A 24,109-nucleotide genomic window follows, 5' to 3' on the forward strand; every position below is an offset into this window, starting at 1 on the left:
CTCACTGTGAAGTTTGAGAAGCACTGTTACAAACCATGGAGCATTACTCCTAACCGCTCTGAGCATCAGGATCATCTGGAAGTTTTTTGCTGGTCTGTTTTATACCTGTGTCCGGGGCCCGAATCTGACTTACTGAAATTAGAGTGCCCGGTGTGGAGCGTTCAGTCTGCCGAATTAATGCAAGCTACAAGATTTTGCCTTGCATATTTGAGAAATAGGTGTTTTGGCTTAGTTGTAACAAAGCTCATTTATGTTCTCTTTTGGGGTCCTCAGAACAAGTTCTACCAACAGTGGTAATGTACCATCTGAATATGCTTCAAGTTTACTTGATTGTAATTTTTACTTAGGTACCTTTAAATTTTATTTTAATTCGAGTATAGTTAACGTACGGTGTTGGATTAGTTTCAGGTGTAAGATACAGTGATTCACCATTGATTGTAACTTGATTGTATCTTGAGGTGGTTGTAGGTGGATCGGCTTTTGTGAAGGATGTTGGGGTGATTCGAAGGGGGTGTGTGTTAGTATACGTCCTTACTCAGACCACCTGAACAGTTCCCAAGGCACTGGATTGTTTGGAGAAAGTTTTCTTTGTTGTCACACAGGCTTCCCAGTTTGTAGTGGAGCCCTGAGATTCTAGAATAGTAACACTATTAGCTAACCTTTTTTTTTTTTTCCATTAAAAAATAGTTTGGCTTGCTCTTAGGGAAATACTTGACTCATCCTTGCCTTGATGAAGTTCTGTTTCTCTCAAACTGTGAGTGCCTTCGGGCTTCCTAGTTATTGTTTGCGAAATTACTTTTGCAAGGCTACTCACTGCTCTTCAGATGCTCTTGGTAACTTAACCTCCCAAATTTATTTGATCAAAATACCAGAGCTGCTCTATTGGAAGTGTCCAGTGGTAATCACCTTTTGATGTAAAACTTGAGGATATAGTAAGTTTATATTTGTTAAGCTTATCTTTTCAAGTTACTTTCACCTAATTTTCTTTCAGCCGGTTCTTGATTGGAGGTGGAGTTTTCATATAAATATGTGCCACTGATTATTTTCTGTCTCTACTGATAAAATACCACTTGATCATTTTGTTCAGTAGTGTAAACAATGGCATGCTGGAGTGTTTTGATATTATAATGTATTACCATTTTATCAGTTAATGAGAACTTGTGATTCCAATGCTTCATTCATATTGGGTAAAATGAAAAGATTAAGATCGTCACTGCAGACTAGATCTATGGACCAGAAATACTGGCATCACTAGGAGCTTTTAGAAATGCAGAGTCCCAGGCCCTACTCCAGACCTACTGTATCAGACTCTGCATTTTAAAAAGATGATCCAGTAGGTGATATACGCTTGTTAATGTGTGAGAAGCTCTGGTCTACTAGTCACTCTACTCCAGGGTTGTGGGAAAACAAAAAACAAAAAACAAAAAAACTAATGGTGAAAATAATGTCAATTATTTGATAATGTGCTCAATCCCTACTTTTTCTTCTTAAATTTCATTTTAATGAAGATACTACCTTCTCCAGATTGTTTTACCTCTCTAAACATCCCTCCTGTACTGCTTTTGGGTAACCTTCCTGTTTGACACCCAGAGCAAGCATATCCTAGCTTGGGTTCTCTCCTCTTGCATGGCTTTATTTGGAGACAGAAATAGCCAGTATGGGATCATCTATGCTTTGTATACTTTTGGTTTTCACATCTCTCAACTTGGTATCTGCCTCAGATCTGTCTGGCATTTTAAGCTATACTGAGTCCATCCCTTAGGCAATGCTTCTTACCTTTGGTAACATATTAGAATGACTAGGTGAGATTGAAAGCAGACTAATGTGCCTGGGTTCCATCCCAGATGAATGAAATCTATTTCTAGGGGTTGGCTCTGGACATCAGTATTTTTTTTTTTTTTTTTTTTTTTTTTTTTTTTTTTACGGTGGTTGACATATTCATTGCTTTGGCAATGAGAGGCAGGTGCTCAGAAGCTCTTCGTGGGGTGGGCCTGCTTTCTCTTTACTATCATGGGCTTGTGGCTGCAGGGGTTGGTGCTGACTCTGCCAATGGCAGCCATGCGCAGATCTGAGCGGTACTTGCTCTTGCGGATCATGTGCCTGATGCTGCTGACGGGGGCCCAGGCATTCTTGTTGACGGTGGTCCACACGTAGGATGCGGCAGGTTTTCACTGGCCAGATTTCCGCTTCATGACGACCACTACTACCCTTTTGCCCTTGGCTGCGGGCTCCACGCCCACATTCTGGTGGTGCATCAGCCCCTTGTAGCAGAGGGAGTTGTGAGCCTTCAGCTTATTGGACTCTGTGATGTACACCTGCTTCTTCCTCTTGATCAGGAAGCTGGAGCAGTTCTGCACGACCACCCATTGTAGGCGGGCAGAGATGGCGGCAGCTCCTTTCACTATGGCAGCCAGAGGTGGAAAGACTGGATACCAGTCTTTTTGAAAGTCCGTGTTGGAGGACTCAGTTGTGTTGAGTGATTCAGTTGTGTAGCCATTGCTTTGAAATCACTGTGCCAGGGTTCCATTGTGCTCATTGTATTCATTCATTAAGGACATTGCTCTAGGATATAAGGAATAAGACCTAATCACTGCTCTGCATTATTTCATAGTCCATTGAGGAAGGCAGGAACTTAAGCAGAGAACCACAGCAGGGGCGAGACAAGTGTAGTAAGAGCTTCTGAACAGGTGCACAGCAATACCACAGACAGGATGATGAACGTGGGGAGATGGGGAAGTGGCATTTAAGTTGAACCCCCAAGGACGATGATCTTTTACTGGGTGGGCGAGAAGCGGAACACTCCAGATAGAAGAAATAGTACTTGCGGAGGCCTGGGTCATGGTCTTATCCTCATCTCAGATGTGGGATATTGAGGTCTGTTTCTCATATAACCCACCTTCCTCCCTGCTCAATATTTCTTCTCCGTGTGTTCACAATATCACTGCATTTCTCACTTCACTCTCTGAAACTCCAGATCATTTGTCATTAATTAAAAGATTAAAAAAAACATTACTGACATATAATTTATATACCTGTATTCATTTCCTGTGGTTGCCACAACAAATTATTACAACAGAAATTAATTATCTTGAAGTTCTGGAGTCCTGAAGTCTGAAACTAAAGAGTCAGCAAGGCCATGCTCTGCCTGGAGACTCCAGGGAAAAATGCCTCCCTGCTTCTTCCATTGTCTCAGGCTATTGAGAGGCTATTGCTTCTTTGGTTTCCTTGCTCTGTGGTCACATCATGCCAATCTCTGTCTCTGTTTTCACATTGCCTTTTTTCTCTGTGTGTGTCTCTCCAATCTCCCTCTGCTTTTCTCTCTTATTAAAGTTTATTTTTTGAGAGAGAGAGCTCGTATGTGTGCATATGTATGAGTGGGGGAGAGAGAGAGAGAGAGAGAGAATCTCAAGGTGTCAGCAAGGAGTGGACTTGGGGCTTGAACCCATGAACCGTGAGATCATGACCTGAGCTGAAATGAAGAATCGGATGCTTAACCAACTGAATGACACAGGCATCCCCATACCTCTACTTTTCTCTTCTAAGGATGTTATTAAAAACAGGACACATCTGGATAATCCAGGATGCTCTCATCTGAAAAATAGTTATAGTTTTAGTTATATCGCCTAAAAACTGTGGTTATTGCTTTCAATGTGCAGATGAAGAGGAGACTGAAGATGTGACAGAAGAATGGAAAGAATCTTGAGCGATGACTTTCTGGGCATGCTTGCTTTGAAGGAAGTTGGTAAATTAAACTGTTTTCTGAATTCTTACATTCATTGACTGCATCTATAGAGACCATTCCTCAAATACTGATTTTTGATATTTGGATTCTCTCTTCCTAGGTTTTGCTTCTTTGATATTTTTGAGACATGGGGTGCATTTGGTCAGTGATTTTTTTCTTCACTGAAATGCCTGGTGAAATTGTGTTTTATTGCTAATCTTGCAACATCGGGGATATGTTATAAAACCAACATTTTATGTATGTGTGTGCTTTGTTAAAACTAGTTGAAGTACTATGATGACTTTGTATTTGATTTTATATGTTACAACTTCATTGTGATTTAGACAGATGGAATCACTATGAATTCTTATTTGGGCCCTGATTTTCCAGCTTTCTTCCCATCTGGTGCCTGTTAAGTACAACTTGCCATAGAAAGAAATGAATTTTCTCAGCAAAGCAATGTTAGCATGGACTTTGCTTCCTTACTAGCAGTGGTATTTTGCTCAAGCAAGAGTTTGATTTACTTGAATTACTTGATTTTTATTACCATTTATCATCTTGCAGAATTTGCCTTTTAGAATGCAGCAAATAAATCATCCAGATTGGAAGGAGTTTATATGTCAGGATTTTGAGCAGAGGTTCTGTGCTTCACTTTAATTGAACTGCCTTAATCACATTCTCTCTGAAGCAAATTCTGTGGCTGCGGGATGGACTCTGATGATTGCTGTAGTCCAGGATTCATGCTTACTGTCCTAGATGGAAGTTAGGTTAATCTCCCTGGAATAACCTCTAGAAACTAGGGGCAATCGTAAAGAGTCAGCAGTAACCATGAGTGTTGAGGAGGAAGTGAACATATATCCACTGCAATTACTAACTTCCTACTTTCTCCCAATGAGAATACTATGGTAGACCCTCTAAATTTAAGTAGCTTGGAGACCAGAGGGGATAGATACTAATTAATTAGTAAAATATTAAATAATTTGTTCTTGCTCCTCTACATTGGACTTACAGATGTCATAGAAAGAGACTACCACTTTCTAGGTGTTAACTTAATACACAACTATTACAAAAGGACCGTATGAAGAGGTCTCCTATGACCTCTTCTATGACCTTCTAAGGTCATACTTATGCAGCAGGGATGGATGATATTCTTAAAGCGCCATAAGCACCACATAGAGAGGGCAAAGGGAAGACACTCACACTTTTTTCTCCAGAGTGCATTAAAAAAAAAAAAAGTAGAATGCAGCAAATAAAGATGAGCTACTTAAGAAATGTTCTGGGGTACTATTGAGAGAGAGAGAAGTTTTGTCTAGTTACAAGTCAGTAACTTGGATTCATGAGAAAATTTTATGTCAACACTTTATACAGTGAATTGGCACTAAGTCCAATTTATTTCTGATGAAAAAAGTGAGTTAGCTATTGTGGTACCTTTAATGAAGGTTGGGGTAATAGGTATGTAGCATGATTCTTTTTTGCTCACACACATTTTCATCTGCTGATAGTTGAGGATGTTCATGATTGCTTATATCACATTTCCTTGACTTTGGAAAATAAACTCTATAGCTATTACATTTAGAGGAACGGATAAGCGATTTCTTTTTTGAGCCTCCTTTTTCAGTCTACATTAAACTAACAATGGTTCATATTGATGTCAATGTGTGACAGTGCAATTTATCTTGTCGCTGAGTTTTGTTGGGGGAGGGTACCAGCAGATGTTAAAGTCGTGCTGTTGGACGCTCCTAAAAATGACACATGCATTGTAAAGTTTGGGTCAGGGGAGGGGTGTTATGGGTGGGAATTTGCAGTGGTGACAGAGAGGAGCCATTTTTGCCCATCAAACTTTATGAAGAGCTCAGGTTTCTAAATCTCTGTGCTTCTGGTATTTGAGTGTGTGCAGTGGGGCTGGTTGTTGGGGGGGAGTTTTGTTGGGGGTGGTGAGAGCTTATGGCTTTCTAATATGTTTCTGCAAACGGTATTTGAGGCATACTGAGCTTTTCTGTTATAGGAGTTTAAGAGAAGGGAAGGAATACAGAATGATCTCAAGTAATGGATTTTTTTCATGAAAAGAGGTGACATAGTTCATTCCTTAGCATGTCAGCTGAAGGTACTTCTAACAAGGATTGGTAAGCCAAATTTAGAATATAATTCAGATGAGATCAGGTGCATTCAAGGGATACAATATAATTCAACGCAAAGGCTCCAGAATTTTTTAAAAAAATGTTACCCTGATGGGGAAAGTGTTCTTATTAAAAATCAGTGTTATTATTTTAAGGTTCCCTCTAGACCTGAGTCTTTCCCCCAGAACAAGATCGAGAAGAAAAACTATGAAAGAGCAAGAGCTAGCTCCTATTAGAAACAAATTTAGGATCTTAAAATTCAAGTTTTTTTGCTTATGACTTGTCAGGAAAACTACCCGCACCACCTTTATTGTAAATCCCCACAGGACCTAAAGTTTATTGCCCTTTAATCCAATTGTCTCTAAAACACATGATCGTAAACTCTCTTAGCAGGAAAACTCTCTTAGCACCTTGATGGCATAATCTTAGTTCTTAACAAGCCTTTTATTTCCGTACAATCTACCGATTTGAAGGTCAGTCTCAGAGTAAACACGAAGGATACCTGGGAAAATAGCTCCCGTTCCTGGACACTTTTTGTGTCCTATCAGGATTTTTACAGTTCCTGTAGGTTTGCTCCTTAAAAAGTGAATTGGGGTTGCCTGAGGGGCTCAGTTAAGCGTCAGATTCTCGATCTCAGCTCAGTCTTGATCTCAGGGTCATGAGTTTAAGCCCCGCATTGGGCTCCACGTTGGACCTGGAGTCTACTTTAAAAAAAAAAAAAAAAAAGTGAATTAGAATTCTCTCCTAAGACTTGCCATGTTTGTGCTCCTCTGAGAAGGGATGATGTCCTGTTTCAAAGAATTATCTTTCAGATCAGTTTTCCAAACTCTGTAGCCCTTTTTGATTATCTTATAGTTCTTTATTCTTCACCTAGGCACCATGAAATGATTTGGTAATTTATACTTCTGTATGATTATGCTGCCTTAGATGGGAGAAGTATTTTTTTTTCTTTTAATGTTTACTTGTTTTTGAGAGAGACAGAGACAGAATGCGAGTGGGTTAGGGGCAGAGAGAGAGGGAGACCCAGAATCTGAAGCAGGCTCCAGGCTCTGAGCTGTCAGCAGAGAGCTTGACCAGGGGCTTGAACTCACAGACCACGAGATCATGACCTGAGCCGAAGTCAGACGCTCAACTGACTGAGCCACCCAGGTGCCCCGGGGGAAGTATTTTTAGAATGAGAGGGAAAATCAACGAGAATCTATCTCAGCCAGTCATGTGTGGTGTTTCATGGACCCCCAAAGCCAGACCTTTAACCTACTCACAAGATTTCTGATTGTACTTGTTATTAAAACTGGAAATTAGTCAGTATTTTGCTTTCATTGTTAGCTCACCCATACTCAAGTTCTGCTTATTGTAATGCTTTGGTCTTCTCTTTAAAAATTTGATACTTGATATGTATTTTTTGGATTTCTTCCAAATCCTTTTAGTCCTGTTTTTGACCAAAGGTAAATTCATCTTCTGACAGGTGATGTCTATAAAGTTTGGCCCAATTTGGTAATGACGGTTCCTCCCTCATTCACACTTCTAACGCTTCTCGACGACATGTAATTGTGTGCTACCTATCCAGTGCCATCATGCATGGGTCAGAAAATGTAGCCGTGAGCATTGTGTGCGCCTCGCTTATATTTTTTTCCCTTTGTTTTCATTGTTCTTTTTAGAAACAGAACTGTACTCTGAAATGGACTCAACGTTTAATTACCTTTCTAAAACATAAAATTGTATCCTATTGGGGTCCACCTTTTGAGTCCTTGCTTTGTTTTTAATAGGGCAGGCTAATGTTTTGTTCTTATTCCACAAATGCAGCAAATGAGTTTTCCAAGCAAATCAGTCACCTTCAATTGGATAGAAACTGTCAATGTTACTAATATTTACTGTAATGTCTTGTGTATGTTGTATTGGTTTAGGAATGGAGTTTACCCACACCTCATAACAAAGCCAGTAGAGAACAAATAAACATGGATACAGTAAGTATAAATATAAATTTCCATATGATTTATTGTCGTTCCTTGTACGTAACAGTAATATACAAACTTACACTGCTTTTAGAATGTAAAATGGATAAAAATGTGTACAAAAAAAGCACATTCCTAGAAAAAGGTATTGGTAAATAGTAAAAACTGGGGGGTAACAAGCGAAAAACAAATCAAAAACAAGAACCCCAACAATTCTTCAATTCAGTGTGCAAACATTTTATAAAAATAGAAATACTAACTCTACAGGCAGTATTTCCTGATAAATTATTTAAATAGCGTATCTACACAATCTGAGATCTATTCCAAAGGCAATGAGAAAATAATTTATAAAAATAAAGCAATGGTATATAAGATAGAAAAAACATAACTTTCAGAAAATGTATTTAACATTTCAATGCTATTTCCTTATTGGGAATACTTTTCTGCAAAGAGTTTTTATACTATGTACAACATTGACTTTTTTTTTTTTAAGGTACTACAGTAGCTTTAAGTTTGTAAGACACTTAAACTCTTTCTGCTTGATCCAAAAATTCTTTACTCAGTCACACAACAAATGAGGTAATATTTGTATATAAGTTTCACCTTTTTTTTTTTTTTCTTTCCTCTTTTGGAAAAATGAAAAAGTGTAGATGCTTTTCTTCTCCCTGGAAATAGGCACAAGGGATAGGGTACAACAGTATTAAAGGACTCTTGGCTTTCTTTTTCAAAGTTACAAACACTAGCAAATGGGCAACTGATTCCACTTGAAAAGACAAAAAAATCCCAAATCATTCACTCTGAGCACAAAGCAAAGAGCAGCCTGCTCTGCTGATTTTCCTTGTGCCGTTCTTGTGAGAGATTTGCTGATAAATCTCCACTACCTGCTGTCAAACACTTTCCACGTGAAACCTAGATTCCAGGTAGAACAGAGTTAATAAATAATCTGTATTTACAATCTTACAGTCATGAAGACTCCTAACGAAGATGATCCAGATAGTCCTTACGCTTCTTCCTGTTCCATGAATAGTCTTTCAGACAGATCCTCCAGAGTAAGTAAAAAATAAATATTTTATATTGTAAAGTGTTTGTAAAACAAAAAAACCCAAAAAAACAAAAAACAAAAAAAAACAAAAAAAAACCCAAAAAACAAAAACAAAAAAAACCAAAAACTACAGTCTAAGATAGTTGGAAAAGTCCATGACACTCAAGAAAAAAAGAGAAAAGGAATGTTTTAGTTGAGAATTTTGTGCCTTTCTAACCATAAAAATACAAGCCCGGCTGCCCGTCTCTTTGGAGGCAGCCTGGTGCTGAGATGGTAGGTTTTGTTATTTTCCTGCTACATCTGCACCAGCTACATCTGGAATAAAACCGACAATTTCATGGTAACCAGGCAGTGGCAGCCAGCACAGCCTTACAATGGTTTAATTCTCATTCCCTACTTTGGCCACTGCAGGTGATGTCTAAGGGATGGGGTTCTGGGAGGGAGTCCCAAAGCCAGTCTTTCCCTCCCCTCCCTGCTTCTATTTAAGTGCCTATGTACGCGGTTAATCAGCTAACACTGGTCAGCATCATGAAATCCAGCAAGTCTTTCAATCCCCTGAAAATGATTTAGTACCGAACGAACATGTAACAGCTCCACGTTTTTTTCATACAATCATCTCTTGGGGCCACGCCCTCCCCTTAGGGCTTTGGCCCCTGCTCCTCCTCTTTCTAAGGGTCAAGCATGGTGGTTTGCCAATTCTAGTGAGTCCTCCCTTCTCCCACACGCCTGAAAACACTTTGGAGTCCACTGCTCAGAGATGGCCTCATGCTAGCACCCTACCCTGACAAAAACAGAGTGGGGCAGCCACCTGCCCACTGACGTGGGGGATGCTTTTGCTTTTTGGAAAGCAAACCAATGTAATTATTTCTGTTCTTGGAAGATTGTCTTTGCATTCAGAGGCTGTATGCTGAGTCTGATTTGGAAAACGGCATTTTCTTGAGATAAGTCCCATATCCTAGGAGTCCACAATGATACGCAAGCAGAGAAAAGGCAGGGAGGAGTGATCCTAGGGGTTTTCTTAAGCCCGTGGTTCCAGAAGGTGCAACACCAGCATTGGTTAGGATCAGTCTTTTGATCAACAGTTGGATGATTAGGAATCTGTTCAATAAACAAACACATAAATAGATAAGCCAATTCATTCATGAAGGCACTAGCGTTAACAGTTAACAAATGAACCTTAGCGTAGCTCTACTTTTATACTGACAAAAGCTTAAGACTGTCCACTTATTAAATGTTAATGAGCTTGACGGAGCAGGACCTTCCAGAGTGTATGTACACTATGCTTTCTAAAGCCTTCAGTGTTTACGGAGTGTTCCACGTTCAGACTCAAAGATTACGTCATAATTTAAATCTTGAGTAAAATCCGTCTTTTTACTGACTGATCCTGGTAGGCATCAGGTCTTGGCCCAGTAAACATTAGACATTGTGTGGTAGGCCCAGCGCTGGACTTGAGGCTCAAGTAAGCACAGAGAGAAAAAGACTAAAAATAAACTGAAGTTCTAATGAGAATTAATTGAGCCCATCAGTCTGACAGTAGTATACCCTTTCTACCCTTAGACACAAGGAAAGGCTGGGCAGGTCCTCTTATGCTTCAATGTTGGGAATAAAACTAAGTAGTGTGTAAGGCACAGAAACAGGTCAAACTTGAAAGTAGTATTCATGGGGTCCAAACTGTACACAAGTTTGTCCAGTTTATCTTTCTACTGGGAATGAGAGCACAGAGACTGCTACGCAAACTTAGGTTCTGAACAAGGAGTCCAGATTTCATAAGCCACAGCCTATAGGCCTTGTTTTTATCGTGGTCTTCAACAGCAAAATAGAAATAACCCGGTCTCTAAAACCGTCTTTTAAACAGATGCTCCCATAATGGGCACTCTCAATACTAGTCTTAATTAGAGATGTCAAATGTGGGTTCACTGTATCGTTGCTCCTACCTCTGCATTCGTATTTCAGGTCGGAGAAGAACACCATTTCTTGAGAGAAGACAAACAACCCCAGTCTACCTCCAGCATAGGTTTTGTCGTAGATGGGTCCCGAGTCAGCCATGATTTTCTTCCCTTCGTACATCACCACTCTGCAGGGAAGAGAAAATCTCGTTAGTGACACTCCTCATTTTTGGCCGCCTCCTCCTTCCCCATCAGTGTGTGACTAAGTGAAATGTAATCAGCACCATCTTACCTAATGAAACCCGTCTTTGGTCGGTGGCTGAGACGCCATCTGTAGGCAGTGAAATCTTTCCAGCCTATGTGACGAGGGTCATGCCACAGAGTGCGCACCTGAAGGAAAAGGAAAAGGTTGAAACATGGCTGAATCAAGATTTCTATTTCATTCTATAGGAAGGAGTACTTGAAGGGTACCAAATGGGCCTAAATTAGAGGTCTGCAATGTTGGATTTTTTCCAAGACCTTTCATATGATGTGTGGCCTTGAATCAAGGAATCATGATGTGTTTCCTTGAAACACAGGAAGCAGAAAGAGGAAGGAAAGTTTTGTTTGAAGAGGCTGAAACGGTCTTTGGATTTGAAGGGAACTCTTGGTTACAGGGAGCTCCCCTCTCAGAGGCCGCCATTTGGTTTTTACAAAGCAAAACTTAATGCTGGGGTTGCTGGGGCAGAGAACTTGATATCTAAGACTGCCTGGGGCTAGTCTTGGCCAAAGCACAGGGTCCCTAGTGCTTGTCCAGCACCTTCCTCTGGAGCCTTGTTCTCACCTGGCCGGGGGTGTTTCCCGTGTGCCAAAGGGCGTTCCGTAGGTGCTCGCCGGGCCCTGTTGTGGAGTTCACCACTTTCACAGAAAGGCCTGAGTATCCCTGAGCCCTAGTGGGGTTGGTGTCCCAGTAGGACTGGGTGACTTGCTTCCACATCACCACATAAAAGCGGCTGCTAGACTGGTAGCCAAACACGAATCCAGCATAGTCATCATCCCTCTCAGTGTTGATGAAGAAGGTGCCACTGAAGTCCACTGCATTAAACTCATCATAACCTAGAAAATGAAAATGAGGCCAGATGTGGGTTAACAGCTGCAGCCCTTCACAAGCTCCTGGGTTACATTCCCAGACATCCATAATACTTCAGGGAGACACATAAGTGCCAGGTTTTACATTTGCTTCTTTCCCGTGTATGCACTTGTCTTTTGTTTGGAGAACTCCTTACCTACAGCAAGTCCTGGATCGCAGTTGACAGTCTGGACGAGTTCTTTACCCTGATGGCGCACCACCCAGTTAGGGTCATTTTGGGACGTCCCTTTGGGATCTAGAGGAATCATCTGGAATCGGCGGAAATCGGTCTCACTGATATCAATGTTTTCGGGACAGATGTCATCGATGTCTGGCACATTGTCATGGTCAAAATCATCTTTGCAAGCATCACCTCGACCGTCACCTAAGGTCAAAAAAGGCAAGAATTCAGTGGAATTTTGAAATCTTGCTGGTGTCAGAAATTCACTCTCTTGTCTAAATTGGCATATAGTGTTTTCATCCTCACAATTTTCCATTTGGTTTTGCTTTTATGGTCTCTGAGAGAGCCATGGTGTCAGTCTCTTAAAGTGGCTCCCCTAACTCACCATCAGAATCCTTCTGGTCAGGATTGGGCACGAGTCTGCAGTTGTCCCTATCATCAGGAATGCCATCGTTGTCATCATCATGGTCACAGGCGTCTCCCTTGCCGTCCTTGTCATGGTCAGCCTGGTTGGCATTGGGCACATAGGGACAATTGTCCAGGTTGTTCTGGTGGCCATCTTCATCAATATCCTGATTGTTGTCACAGGTGTCTCCGATGCGGTCTGAGTCAGAGTCGAGCTGAAAGAGACAGAAGCCAATGGTAAACTGAGGTGTAAGTCATGACTGTTAAAGATGACTTACAGAAGATTCTCCCATGTTTAATATGGCCAGTGGGGTTTCAGGTCTGTAAGTTTCTGCCAGAAGAGAGCCAACCCTTCCAGGAGATTAAATGATATTAAAGAAATAAAATTTATGGTAAGACCCAAACTCCACAAACAGTGGACCCTCCGTGCCATTTGCTCTGCAACGTTATCCCAAAGATCCAGAACTTTATTGTTCTGGCCCCAAAGCTATTTATCCTATTGCTTTTTGTTTTCCAGGACCTCATAAGAATAAGCACTATGAAGAAAAAGCTCAATCTATCATTTCTATAATCTTATACAATTTTCTTTTTTAAAAAGCTGGATTCTGGGGTGCATGGGTGGCTCAGTTCACTGAGTGCCTGGCTCTTTATTTTGGCTCAGGTCATGATCTCATGGTTCATTGGGACAGGGCCCCACGTTGGACTCTACACTGACAGCACAAAGCCTGCTTGGGATTCTCTCTCCCACACTCTGTCCCTCTCCTGAGGGCTCGTGCCCTCCCTCCCTCCCTCCCTCCCTCTCTCTCTCTCTCTCTCTCTCTCTCAAAATAAACTTAAAAAAAAAATCTTGTTTCTAAGTTTCTACAACAAAGCATTTGAGAAAAGAAATGCCTTAACTTACATTGCTAGAAAATTATGGCCAATTACACATGAAAAGAAATATTTTCAGACATGGAATCTGTTCTGGCTCATGTATATTTGTAGCACTCTCTCACATAGGTAGAGAACAGAACGATCTGTCTGTCAGTCTTCAAAATTAGCTGGCATTGCAAACAGGAATTTGAGCTTTTGCAAGTATTTTTAGTTGGAGGTTTTTTAACAGCCAGATTCTATCCTTAGCCATGAAAATGGTCATTAATTTTTTAAGAATCTTGTCTTCCATCTCAGTCTTAGAAACGATTAACGTTACCAGAGTAGTCAGGTTTTTGCTTTGTGTAATTTGTGTTGACGCTGGTAGATCACACAAAGTAAGTCACATGGACCTTACAGAAGACCAGAGTGAAGTTACAAGATGGTCACACAAAAGATCTCTGGGACTCTGCAAGGAGCTCTCATCAGGCAAACTGTGTGTATGAAAATACCACAACTGGGCTAGGAGACCTCAAAGAGCCATGGGCACAAAACAGTTTGAACTCTTTAAGTGCTGTTTTCTTAGAAGCCTAACAGGAGCTATTCCAGTATTCTCCTGGGAGGCTGTGCAAGGGGTCCACCTACCTGATCTGGATTGTGTTCCAGGGGGCAGTTGTCACACTGATCGCCGACCCCATCCATATCCGTGTCCCTCTGGTCCACGTTGTAGACGTACTGGCAGTTGTCTCGTTCATTGAGGATACCTGCAGGGAACAGGTGACCAGTAAGGGCTGGAATCTCTAGCCTCTGACGTTTTGTTAAGCCACGCCCCCATATCCGGGGCTGCAGAGAAGTAAGATGGCCCCTGGCACCTTACCATCCCCGTCGATGTCAGCGGCGCAGGCATCTCCTTCCCCATTGTTGTCTGTGTCAGCCTGATCTGGGTTGTGGTTGTAGGGGCAGTTGTCACAGCGGTCTCCCACGTCATCCCGGTCATAGTCATACTGGGCTGGGTTATAGTGGAATGGACAGTTGTCCTGGAAAAAAAAAGGGAGTATTTTACAACACTGTCCATGCAGCCAGCTCCAGCCTCAAACCATATGTGTTACATACAACTGCAAAAATCTAACATTTTCTACTTCATGATCACTGTAGAAGTTAAAAACCGGAGCATAATGAATGAAAAACAGGTTCTCGTTTGTTGTGCGTCAGTGAAATGGAAATATAAGGACACCATCCCCGTTCTTTGTAGGCTGAAATAAATTGTCCTGCAACTCAGGTAAGAATGTGAAACATACCTGGGGAGCAGAGGGTCCTTGTTTATATATTGTCATTTCTTGTTCAAATTAGTGGGGGTGGGGATGGAAGGTCGAGATGAAAAACCAAAACCCTCATGTAAATATTCTCTTGGCAGCATCTAGGCATTACAACTACCAGCGAATGACTATTAGCTTCTATATACACATTTGGTTGGTTTTTCCTAGTACATGTACTGTAGTTCCATTGAATCCTACTAAGTAGAAGAAGAAAAGGACGACTGGAAAGCATCCTTACCCTGTCATCTGGGATTTTATCATTGTCATCGTCGTCATCACAGGCGTCGCCAATTCCATCCTTGTCATAGTCTTCCTGCCCGGAGTTGGGAAGGTTGGGGCAATTATCCTGGAAAGAGAGGACCCACATGACAGCTGCAGACCGTGTGCCCGACTCTCGGCTCACGCGTGGGGCAGGGCCCCCAGACACAGCACACCGAGAGCGAGTCGGATGCTGCGCTCCCTGATGGGGTGTATTTTTTAACAGGAAGACAAGAAATTAAGCATTTTCCTGGGGGCATAGATCATTTGTAGAAATGCTGTGCGCTTTATGCGTGCTGGGAACGCAAGTCCCACTCCACTGGCATCTGGGAGAAACATGACCAACTCTGGAGCACACCAGCCAAAACGGTCTGCCCTGTGCACGTACTTGGCACCAAGTGACTTCATGTTAAGGATTTGTGCCGTTCTGCCTTTGTGTAATTTCATCTGTTGGTTTCATTTGCAAACTTCAGGCATTTAAAATTGCGTGGCCTCTTCTATGGATCAGGGGAATGTGGATTCTTTCAGGAGGCAGGCTGTACCTTTTTGCAGTGGTAGGTGGCATTGGCCACGCACACCAGGTCCTCGTTGGGCCAGCCGTCCAGGTCCGTGTCCTCACCGCAGATGATGCCATTGCCTGCGTAGCCGGGCTTGCACTCACAGCGGTACATGGGGTCACTGTAATGGCCCAGGTAGCTGCACTTGGCGTTCTTGTTGCAGTCGTGTGTCCCATCTGTGCAGGGGTTGCGGGGCTTGCATACCTGGGGGCGACAACATCCTGATGTGCATATGCAGAGCCTTCGAGAGTCCCCAGATCCCTCTCCTCAGTGAGGAGGAGTGTGGGGTACTCTGTCCCTCCCTCTTCCCTGGCCCCTGCGGGTGTCCTAGCCCATCAGCTCACAACTTGTTCCAGAGCAGCATTTTCAAACGCGATGGACGATTTTTCCCCTGCTGGCTTTACAATGGGGTTGTCCTGTCCTGTTTCTAAAACCTCGACTGGACACTGAGCGTTTTCCCTATTTCTTGGTGGAGGCTGTGAAATGCCATGCCCGCCTTTCTTGGCAGTTTCAGTGAAGGACCCCCCCCCCCCAACACACACACACACACTGGTCGTGTGGTCTCCTCTACCTGTTTGTTGGCGGTGGCATATTCCACACCCCGGCCGAAGGGCTGCGGGCCAGTGAAGCGCGGGGGGCAGGGCAGACAGTTGTAGCCCGGGTCCGTGTTCTCACACCTGTGCTCCCCGTTGTGGTTGAAGCAGGCGTCAGGTACTTCCTTGCACTATGGGAGAAAATGACAGTTTGCCTACTGTTCAGGGAATGCTGCCCGAGGGGAAGACTGCGAATTCAGCTATTTTTCTTAGATCTAGGCACTCGGCCATCGCTTCCTCACCTCATCGATGTCTTTGCACTGGATGCCATTTCCACTGTAGCCGGGGGGACAAGCACCACATTTCCAGCTGCCATCAGGGTAACTGGTACACTTGACCCCAGCAAAGCAGGGATTGGACAGGCATCCGTCTGGGATGAGAGAGACAGGCAGATGGTGGGTATAAGCGGCTGTTACTGCCACGCTCCTCACAAAACAATACAGTGTGAAACATTGTGGGGAACATGTAACTGTTCACTTGTTGAGGGGACTCCGAAATGCCAGGTGGACAGTATAGTCAAAACACTCAGGGCCATTCACAGCGGAGCATGCCCCGAATGCTGACCATGGGTTTCAGTTACACAAAAAACCCAAGGTGGTTTTATCCGGGGCCACATGACTCACCAATTGGACAGTCCTGCTTGTTGCAGATCTGGTTTTCTGTCGCATCACCAACGCAGTCCTTGCCTCCAAACTGGGGTGTGGGGTTGTTGCAGAGCCGGCTACGTGTCTGCACCCCTCCTCCGCAGGTGACAGAACAGATGTCCCACAGTGACCAGGGACCCCAGCCTCCATTGACTGCAAGAAAGTGAACCACATGCCAAAGTGAAGGTCCATTTTCTGACACCTCACCTCTCCTAGAAGACTCTCCTCACTTTGTCCGAGAAACCTCTCCTACTCGGACACAGGAGGACCACGTTTGTGAAGAGGGCCAGTTTGAAATGGTTTTCTGTTTTTTTCTTACAAGAAGCTGCTGAGCATGCAGGACTTGGCTTCTACTTGTTCCCGAGGAAGTAACCTTTCCCCCCTCCATGGCCTGGCAAACAGGAGGCCGTGGGTGCCCAGTCCGCAGGGGTGCGGCACGTTCTCACTCACTGGGGCACGCGTCTCTCCTGCAGGCCTTGGTCTCCCGAGCTTCGCCTTCACACGGCTTCCCGTTCATCTGGGGGCTAGGGGAATTGCAGAGTCGGATCCTTGTGATCACACCGTCACCGCATGTCACAGAACAAGACGACCACGGGGACCAGTGGCTCCAGCCGCCATCCTGTTTAACTAAAATGCAAAGCTGATGGTTACAGGGTGCTTACCAGGGGTCAAGCTCTATGCTAACCATTTGAAATGCATTACCTAGGTGAAATCCTTAAAATAACCCTATCGAGAGCTATTATCCCCAATGTGCAGTTGAGGAAAGAGCCGCAGGGAGGGGAAGCTGTGTTCAGGGGTGCACAGGTGGGCAGAGTTGGGGTTCAGATTCAGACCATCTAGAAACTGTCCCCTTAAACTCTATGCTCTGGAAGCGGACAAGGACAAGTTATCTCTCCACACTCCTAAGGGGCCACGATGCTCACATCTCTTGTCACACTCCTGAATGTGGCAGGTCCGCGTCTGGACGGAGGAGCCCTCGCAGCGGTTGTTGAGGCTGTCGCAGGAGCGACCGCGCTGCTGGATTCCGTTGCCACAGGTCACAGAGCAGGAGGTCCACTCAGACCACGGGGACCAGCCATCATCCGCAGAGTCGCTGGCTGCAGAGGAAGCGGGGTCATTTAGTGTGCGATCACCAAGATATGCTGTTGTTTAGACTGTGCTCCTCAGGACCTCCTTCCTTTGCCAGAGGGTGAAAGGCAAGGGGTTTCTTAGGCCAACAGCCAAAAGGTTTACCCCCTGTCATTGCGTTACAGCACTGGGGTCAATGAAGCCTCAGCCTGGGTCAGCACCGCGTAGCTTTCTCCCAGTAGCATATGTTCACCTATTCATGGGGTCTCCTTTCTCAGCATTTCCAGTGGCTTTCCCTTTCCTGACTGAAGAGAGCTTGGTAGGCATTTCTAGTCCCAGGCCTCCAAGACCAGGAGATCTGCAGGCAGCTTATACGAGTCACTTTGGACATCAGGGGAGCCACAGACCATGTGTCTGGCAGGTGAGCTGGAAGCAACGTAGCTGCTCTTGGCTCTGCCTCCAACTCGGTCATGAGGTTAATCAGTGCGCTGCTCCTCTTACCCTAGCATGTGGGGCCTGCTCTGCGCAGATTTTCACAAGACAAGGGGTGTGTTTACTAGCTGCCCAGGCACCAGGACTAGGATCGCATGTAGCTGTATCAGACACAGGACCGAGAATTTGTTTCTCTTGCCATCAGCTGGAAGTCTTCCTAGCAATCCCGGACTGAAGTCCAGGACTCCACGAGTCTCCAGCTGGCTTTGTTCCCTTGAGCCCACACCTGAAGTGTATGCTGAGCAGAAGCAGTTACCCAAGCCATCATCCCAGTGTCAGTATCGTTAACACAGCCTCGATGAGACTGCTTGTCCTGAGCTGTGGCCAGTGTGGAGTGTGTACGTATAGGGGTGTGTGTGTGTGTGTGTGTGTGTGTGTGTGTGTGTGTGTGTACAGTGAGTGCTACTTTCCTGCTTTATTTCTTAGTTGTGATGAGGTCATTTTTATGACCTGTACATACTACATTCAATATTGACTCAGCAAAGTGATTAACTTATACTGCCCACAAAAAACAGAGGATAGGGTGTCTGCCGTGGAACAGTATGGTGTCTGGGAGAAGCTCCCAGGGCCCCGAACCTGCTGTCATTCGTAGGCCTCTCTCCTATTCCTGCAGGTAAGACAGATGCAACTTTCAGACCCAATTAAGTCCAAAGCTTGCACTACAGACCGTCTATTTCTCTGCTGAGATTTTTCTTAACTCTAGGCCATCGTGTTGAATTCTAAAAGGCAGCCAATTTAGAGCTAGTGCTGCTACAAATTCATCTCTCCTTTCTTCAGAGCATCAAGTCAAAATTAATAAGCTATACCAAGATCATTATCGCTTATATGGCAGCCAAGCCATCAGTTAACCAGATGCTGCAACAAGAAACTGAATTAAAACACACAATGGAAATGGGGGTGGGGCTCTAGTGTCCTGTTCAGCGGTCCAGGGTTTATGGAGAACTGAGCTAGTCACTAAGGAATGGTTATGAGGTTTTAAGAACTTACGCCAACACCGTGGGCAGCATTCTCCATCGGGAACTGTGGCATTGGAGCAGGGCATGATGGGGCAGGACACTTTTTTGCAGATGGTAACAGAGTTCTGGAAGGCAAGAGGGAGAAATGGGTTACTAAGTGTGTGGCAGGCAGAAGTTTATATACTGTAACATTTCAAGAAGAAACACGGTCCTGGGTATCAATGCTCTACTGGAAGGACTTTAGTACATCTGTCTGTCCTATTTGTAGCCACCATACTGTGGAGACCATTCTAGTGCTAGCTACTTGTCACTCCATGCCCTAGAGAGGTCTTTCTTGATGGCTACATAGTGGCAGAAGTGACAGCACAAAGAATTCATCCGAAGGGAACCACTGAACATCAGGAGTCAAGTCTTTCCATCTGTGTCTGAAAATGAACTCAAAACTCAGCCAGGGCTTTTAAATTTTAAAATGTTCTCTTTATAGAGAAGAGATCAATGAGCATTTTTCCCGCTTCACATACAGATCTGGATTTGTATTTAAGCTTGGCTTTGCTCGGTGAGTCAGGCAAACCCTCCAAGCGGCTTCCAGTGGCACTCGGGACAGCTAGTGACAGACATCGCCAACAGTGCTATCGGAGGTAAGTAGACAGTTACGTCCTAACGGTGTCGGGCTAAGTGATTTGAACAACCAGTACTGTACTATGGGAATCTCGGGGTCATTGCTGAATACAGGTCAGGGGCTGGGAAAATAAAAGGAATGTTCCAACCAGGTCTTATTTACCTAACATTCAACAGTTAGCCTTTGAACTAAACCAGGCAAATTAGATCAGATGTCTTAGCAGACTTGTCTTTCAGATACTTGGCCTGGGGTATAATTAAGACTTTGAAAAACATTCTGAGAGTTTCAAGATTTTATAGAGGTCACAACTGCGTCTGGAGAACAATCCACTTTGGTATCAGGCCATCTGGGTATTTCCCTAGAGACTGGCCCCAAACACATGCCATCAATTCGTACTTCAGTCTGTAATGATCCCCACCTGACAGCGACACTCCGTGCAGCTATCAACAGTCCATTCCTCGTTATTCCTGTACTGAACTCCGTTGTGGTAGCAGAGGGGAGGCCTCCTCAGCTCATTGGCCAACTCCTTGTTCTCTTCAGTCTAGAAGGGAGAGAAAGGCCATTAGTGCCCAACTTCATTTTCAGTCACTTGGGGTCACCTGCGATACACCTTCAGCTGCTCATGCTAAAGGGCTGGGGGGAGGGGCACTGACCACTTTGCGGATGCTGTCCTGGAGCGTGGTCACGATGGTGCGCAGGCCCCTCAACTCCAGGACCATGCTGGACAGCTCATCGCAGGAAATGCCACAGATGGCTTGCAGATCCTTTGTCTTGTGGCCAATGTAGTTAGTCCGGATGGCAGGGCTGGAGCCGTTTACCACATTGTTGTCGAGGGTGAGAAGGATGTTGGTAGCTGCCAAGGAAGAAAGCAATACAATGAGGAAAGTAATGGAAGGTCTTCACACGGCTGCTCTCACCAGCCAGCCCCTGGAGTTCCTACGTGTAAACACAGGACACCTGGGGTGAAGGACACAGGTGGAGGGGAGGCACATGTATAAAAGGGACCTTCAAGAGTGATCTAAAAGAGTATCTTTTAACCAGGTCACCTGGGGTAATTTAAGCATGACCACCATTACTTAAGTTTCTCAGCTTGGTTTGGGTGGTGCTTCCCCAATTTCCTCATATGCCCCCCCAAAACAGAATGGTACTCACAGCTCGAACAGCCTTTGTTCCTGAGGATGGCTTCTGGTGTGGTTCCGAAGACGAACCTCACATTCTGCAGCACCCCCTGGGGGCAGAGAACACACATTACTTGTCGAGTAGTGTTGAGTGGGGGCGGGGGAAATGGGTGGGAGAGAGGGTTTATGCCAGGAAAAGCACACAAAGGAGGCTCTAACAGTTTGAAAGAGCGCGCTTTAAAGATCACCATGTCAAAATAACACGCCAACATAAACTGCCAAACAACTTCACCATCTTAATTGGGTCTTCTGCCAAGTCTTCAGTATTTTACAAGGAAATCAGTTTTCAGCCCACTTGGATACACAGGAAATGGAATCGGACACCAAGGACAGAGGATATAATGACACTCTCCAGTGTCAAAGAGTTAGATGTGGGAGTTTCAAAGCCCGGGTTGCAAAGATCGAGACGTTTAAGCAAGGAAGAAGCCGTGGCAGCAAATAAGCACTATTTTAACCGTTTTGAGAGCGGCTCCTGGGACTGGCTACATTCCCATGAGGAATCAAATGGCAAAGTGGTAAATACCATGCTCACACTACCCATTACGAGCTACATTACGGTTGGTAGAATGCATGTAAAGTAAGCCCTTTCCTTGCGAATAGCATATGAAGGATCTAAGGCTTGAACAGGCAGTTCTAGGAAAACCATTGCTTGCTTCTGTCAGTGGTTTACGAAGTGTGGTCCCCAGAACACCAACATTAGCTTCACTTTGAACTTGTTAGAAATGCAAATGATCAGGCCCCATCGCGGACACACTGAATCTGAATCTCTGCGAGTAGGGTGCAGGGTGCCGCAGTATGTGTTTTAACAAGCGCTCCAGGTGTTTCTGATGCGCCCTGAAGTTTGGGAGCCACTGCCTTGGTCCCCAGGCAGTATTTGCTATACTGGAAACCCTGCCTCTCCTGCTATAGCGCTCCTGACAAGTCAGCTGCCTAGCAGTCGAACCCAAGGACCAGGAACTGGAGAAGAGGCCTCACCTGGAAATTGTCATTGACACCTCCTTTTGCGATGCGGAGTCTGGCAACGTTGGCCAGGTCCCTGGTGAAGATGCTTTGGATGGGGACATCCAGCTCGGCGTTCTCCATCTTCTCACAGTCGATGTACAGCTGGGCCCTGTCCTCCTGCACAAACAGGGTGATGCTCTTCCATTGGCCGGTCGCCAGGAGCGCTTCTTCCACCGACACCACATGCTGCATCCCCTGCACGGTTAGGCTCAGGTCCAGGGTGCCCGCCTTGCCATTGGAGACCACACTGAAAACCTGGCCAGAGTGGTCTTTCCGTTCTATGGCCAGCAGTGTGCCTCGGGTCTTCTTCATCTGCCTCAGGGAGGCCAAGAGAAGGAAGCCTTTCTCTGCCCGCACAGCATCCACCAGGTCTTGGAACTTGTCATCAGGCACAGGGGGGATCAGGTTGGCATCCTCGATGCGGAAAGCTGGGCTGGAAGAGTCAGGACCCTTCACCAGCCGGCGCCCAGAGCCCTTCCGGGCAGCGCCCGTGAGTTCAAAGATGTCGAACACGCTGTTGTCTCCCCCGGATTCTGTTCAACAGAGGACATACAATGAGCCTTCTAGGCTGTGGCCAGGGATGGGGACAAAGGGACAGGGCGAACACTCTGGGCAACCAGTGAAAGCACTAAATAAACGCCATGGTCAGAGGAAAACTGCGTTCTGATGTTCAATCAGGGCTCTGGGGAGAAACAGCTAGCAGTGGAGAGCATGACAGGGAGGCACACGTGGGGTAACCAGCACCTTCTCATCTTCCCTCCCCTCTCAAAAGGTATCATACAGACTCACCTGGAATACGGTTGGAGCCACATACATGCAACAGGAAGAGGACACTGAGTCCCCAGGCCAGCCCCATAGTGGAGCTGTTTGTGCCCAGCAGGGAGCCTGTAACAGGAAATACAGATCCTCAGAGGCAGCCAAGCAGGGAGGGTGGGCAAAAACTGGGGGCTGGGCTTGGGGCCAGGGCCCTGGGGGATCCCCCTTTGGCCCCACATTTGCTGGAATGAGGGACAACAGTATTTACTTTGGACAGGACATCAGAAAGAAAAAGAATCAAGGGGAGGAGACAACGGTTTTAAAGTTGGGGGGTGGCACTGGGGCAAAGACCAACAACTTGGGGACTTTCCCTTGGCAAGTCGAGGGTAAACAGTAGGACAAGGAGCCGCAGTTTCGGGGGTGCAGGGAGGCACAGGGAACTAGAGGTCTAGACGAGTGACAAAAAAGGTGTAGGGAGCAATGGAAGAATCAAAGAAAATCTTGTGGAAGGGGCGTCCTGACGAGTTGGTTTGTGAACCCCAAGCGGGAAAGAATAGTTCTGGAGCCCTTCCACGAGAAAAGTCTCCCATCAGCTGGGAGAGACAGCGGGGAAAGGCGAAGAGGTATGAGATCCAGGGTCCACGAGGGGCTGGAGCCTCGGAACTCGAGGTGTCTGGCCAGGGCAGCACCCGGTCCTCGGCGGCCACCTGGGGACTCCTTACCTGTGTGCACACGGGTGCAGCGACCCGGAGCGGCGGCTAGGGAGCAACGACAGGCGGCGAGTCCCGGAGAGGCGCGGGGCGAGCGGGGCGCCCGAGGAGGCGGCGGCCGCCGGAGTCGGAGGCAGCGCCGGAAAGGCTCGCGGGAGCCGGGACTCTGCGGCCGGCTCGAAGGCAGGAGCTGGCGAGGCGGCGGAGCGGCGCGCTTTTAAAGGCGCGCTCACATTCCTGGGGATTCCTCTGGCCAATGGGAGGCTGCGGGGCAGGAAGCGGGAGGGGGGCCAGTCTGGGTTCCTCTCTCCGCCCCCCGCTGCCTGGCGCATAACTTTCCAGCTAGAGAGTGAAGGGAGGGGGGAGGCGGGGGTCGGGGCCGAGGAGCGGTGGAACTTCTCAGAAAAATAGGTGCCCGCCCACGCAGCCTTGGCGCACTCGCGCTCGGCACTTTGGATTCTGGAGTCCGGTGTGAGCGCCCCGAGCGGCGACCGGGCTTTGGCCGCTCCCGGGCCCATAGTGGTGGTGGGGGCGGGGGGGGGGGCGTCGTCGGGCGGGATTTCAGGCAAACGCGTCTCCTTGAATACCTGGGCGACGTTTGACACTTGTGCACCGAGACCCTTTGCAAAGCCAGATGAGTCCGACGGGGTAAATGCGGCCAAGAGAGAACCAGTCGTTAAAGAAGTTCCCTCTGGGGTT

General features: G+C 45.8%; 2 protein-coding genes and 1 pseudogene across 8 annotated transcripts in view; 1 reads left to right on the top strand and 2 right to left on the bottom strand.

Annotated features, from left to right (window-relative positions):
- Nucleotides 1–20,170, top strand: part of FSIP1 (fibrous sheath interacting protein 1) — a 207,893-nt gene extending 187,723 nt beyond the window's left edge. For 2 of the 7 annotated variants that reach the window (XR_006218677.1, XM_042989176.1), the window contains one exon: nt 3,657–3,770. Coding sequence is in view for 4 of the 7 variants with exons in the window: in XM_042989176.1 (XP_042845110.1) it covers nt 3,657–3,703 (47 nt within the window). In the remaining 3 variants the exon portion in view is untranslated. Of the gene's footprint in view, nt 1–3,656; nt 3,771–3,842; nt 5,299–7,742; nt 7,803–8,753; nt 8,840–19,668 lie in introns of those variants that run through there. The other 5 variants (XR_006218675.1, XR_006218676.1, XM_042989175.1 and 2 more) reach the window with 5 other exon arrangements.
- On the bottom strand, nt 1,968–2,840 carry LOC102958361 (annotated as a pseudogene).
- Nucleotides 7,816–23,585, bottom strand: THBS1 (thrombospondin 1). The gene is made up of 22 exons (XM_007081643.2): nt 23,423–23,585; nt 22,734–22,829; nt 21,918–22,477; nt 20,917–20,992; nt 20,418–20,617; nt 20,183–20,305; nt 19,177–19,270; nt 17,553–17,726; nt 17,080–17,256; nt 16,609–16,782; nt 16,228–16,355; nt 15,964–16,116; nt 15,378–15,596; nt 14,816–14,923; nt 14,139–14,298; nt 13,907–14,025; nt 12,393–12,627; nt 11,984–12,211; nt 11,542–11,813; nt 11,011–11,108; nt 10,767–10,906; nt 7,816–9,930 (listed from the first exon to the last, which is right to left on the bottom strand). Exons 2-22 carry the CDS (start codon nt 22,798–22,800, stop codon nt 9,923–9,925), a joined length of 3,513 nt encoding a protein of 1,170 aa, XP_007081705.2. The 5' UTR covers nt 22,801–22,829; nt 23,423–23,585; the 3' UTR covers nt 7,816–9,922.
- Between the last annotated feature and the right edge of the window lie 524 nt (nt 23,586–24,109).

The sequence above is a fragment of the Panthera tigris genome, chromosome B3 (assembly GCF_018350195.1).
Source record: "Panthera tigris isolate Pti1 chromosome B3, P.tigris_Pti1_mat1.1, whole genome shotgun sequence".
In the NCBI taxonomy this organism is placed as follows: domain Eukaryota; kingdom Metazoa; phylum Chordata; class Mammalia; order Carnivora; family Felidae; genus Panthera; species Panthera tigris.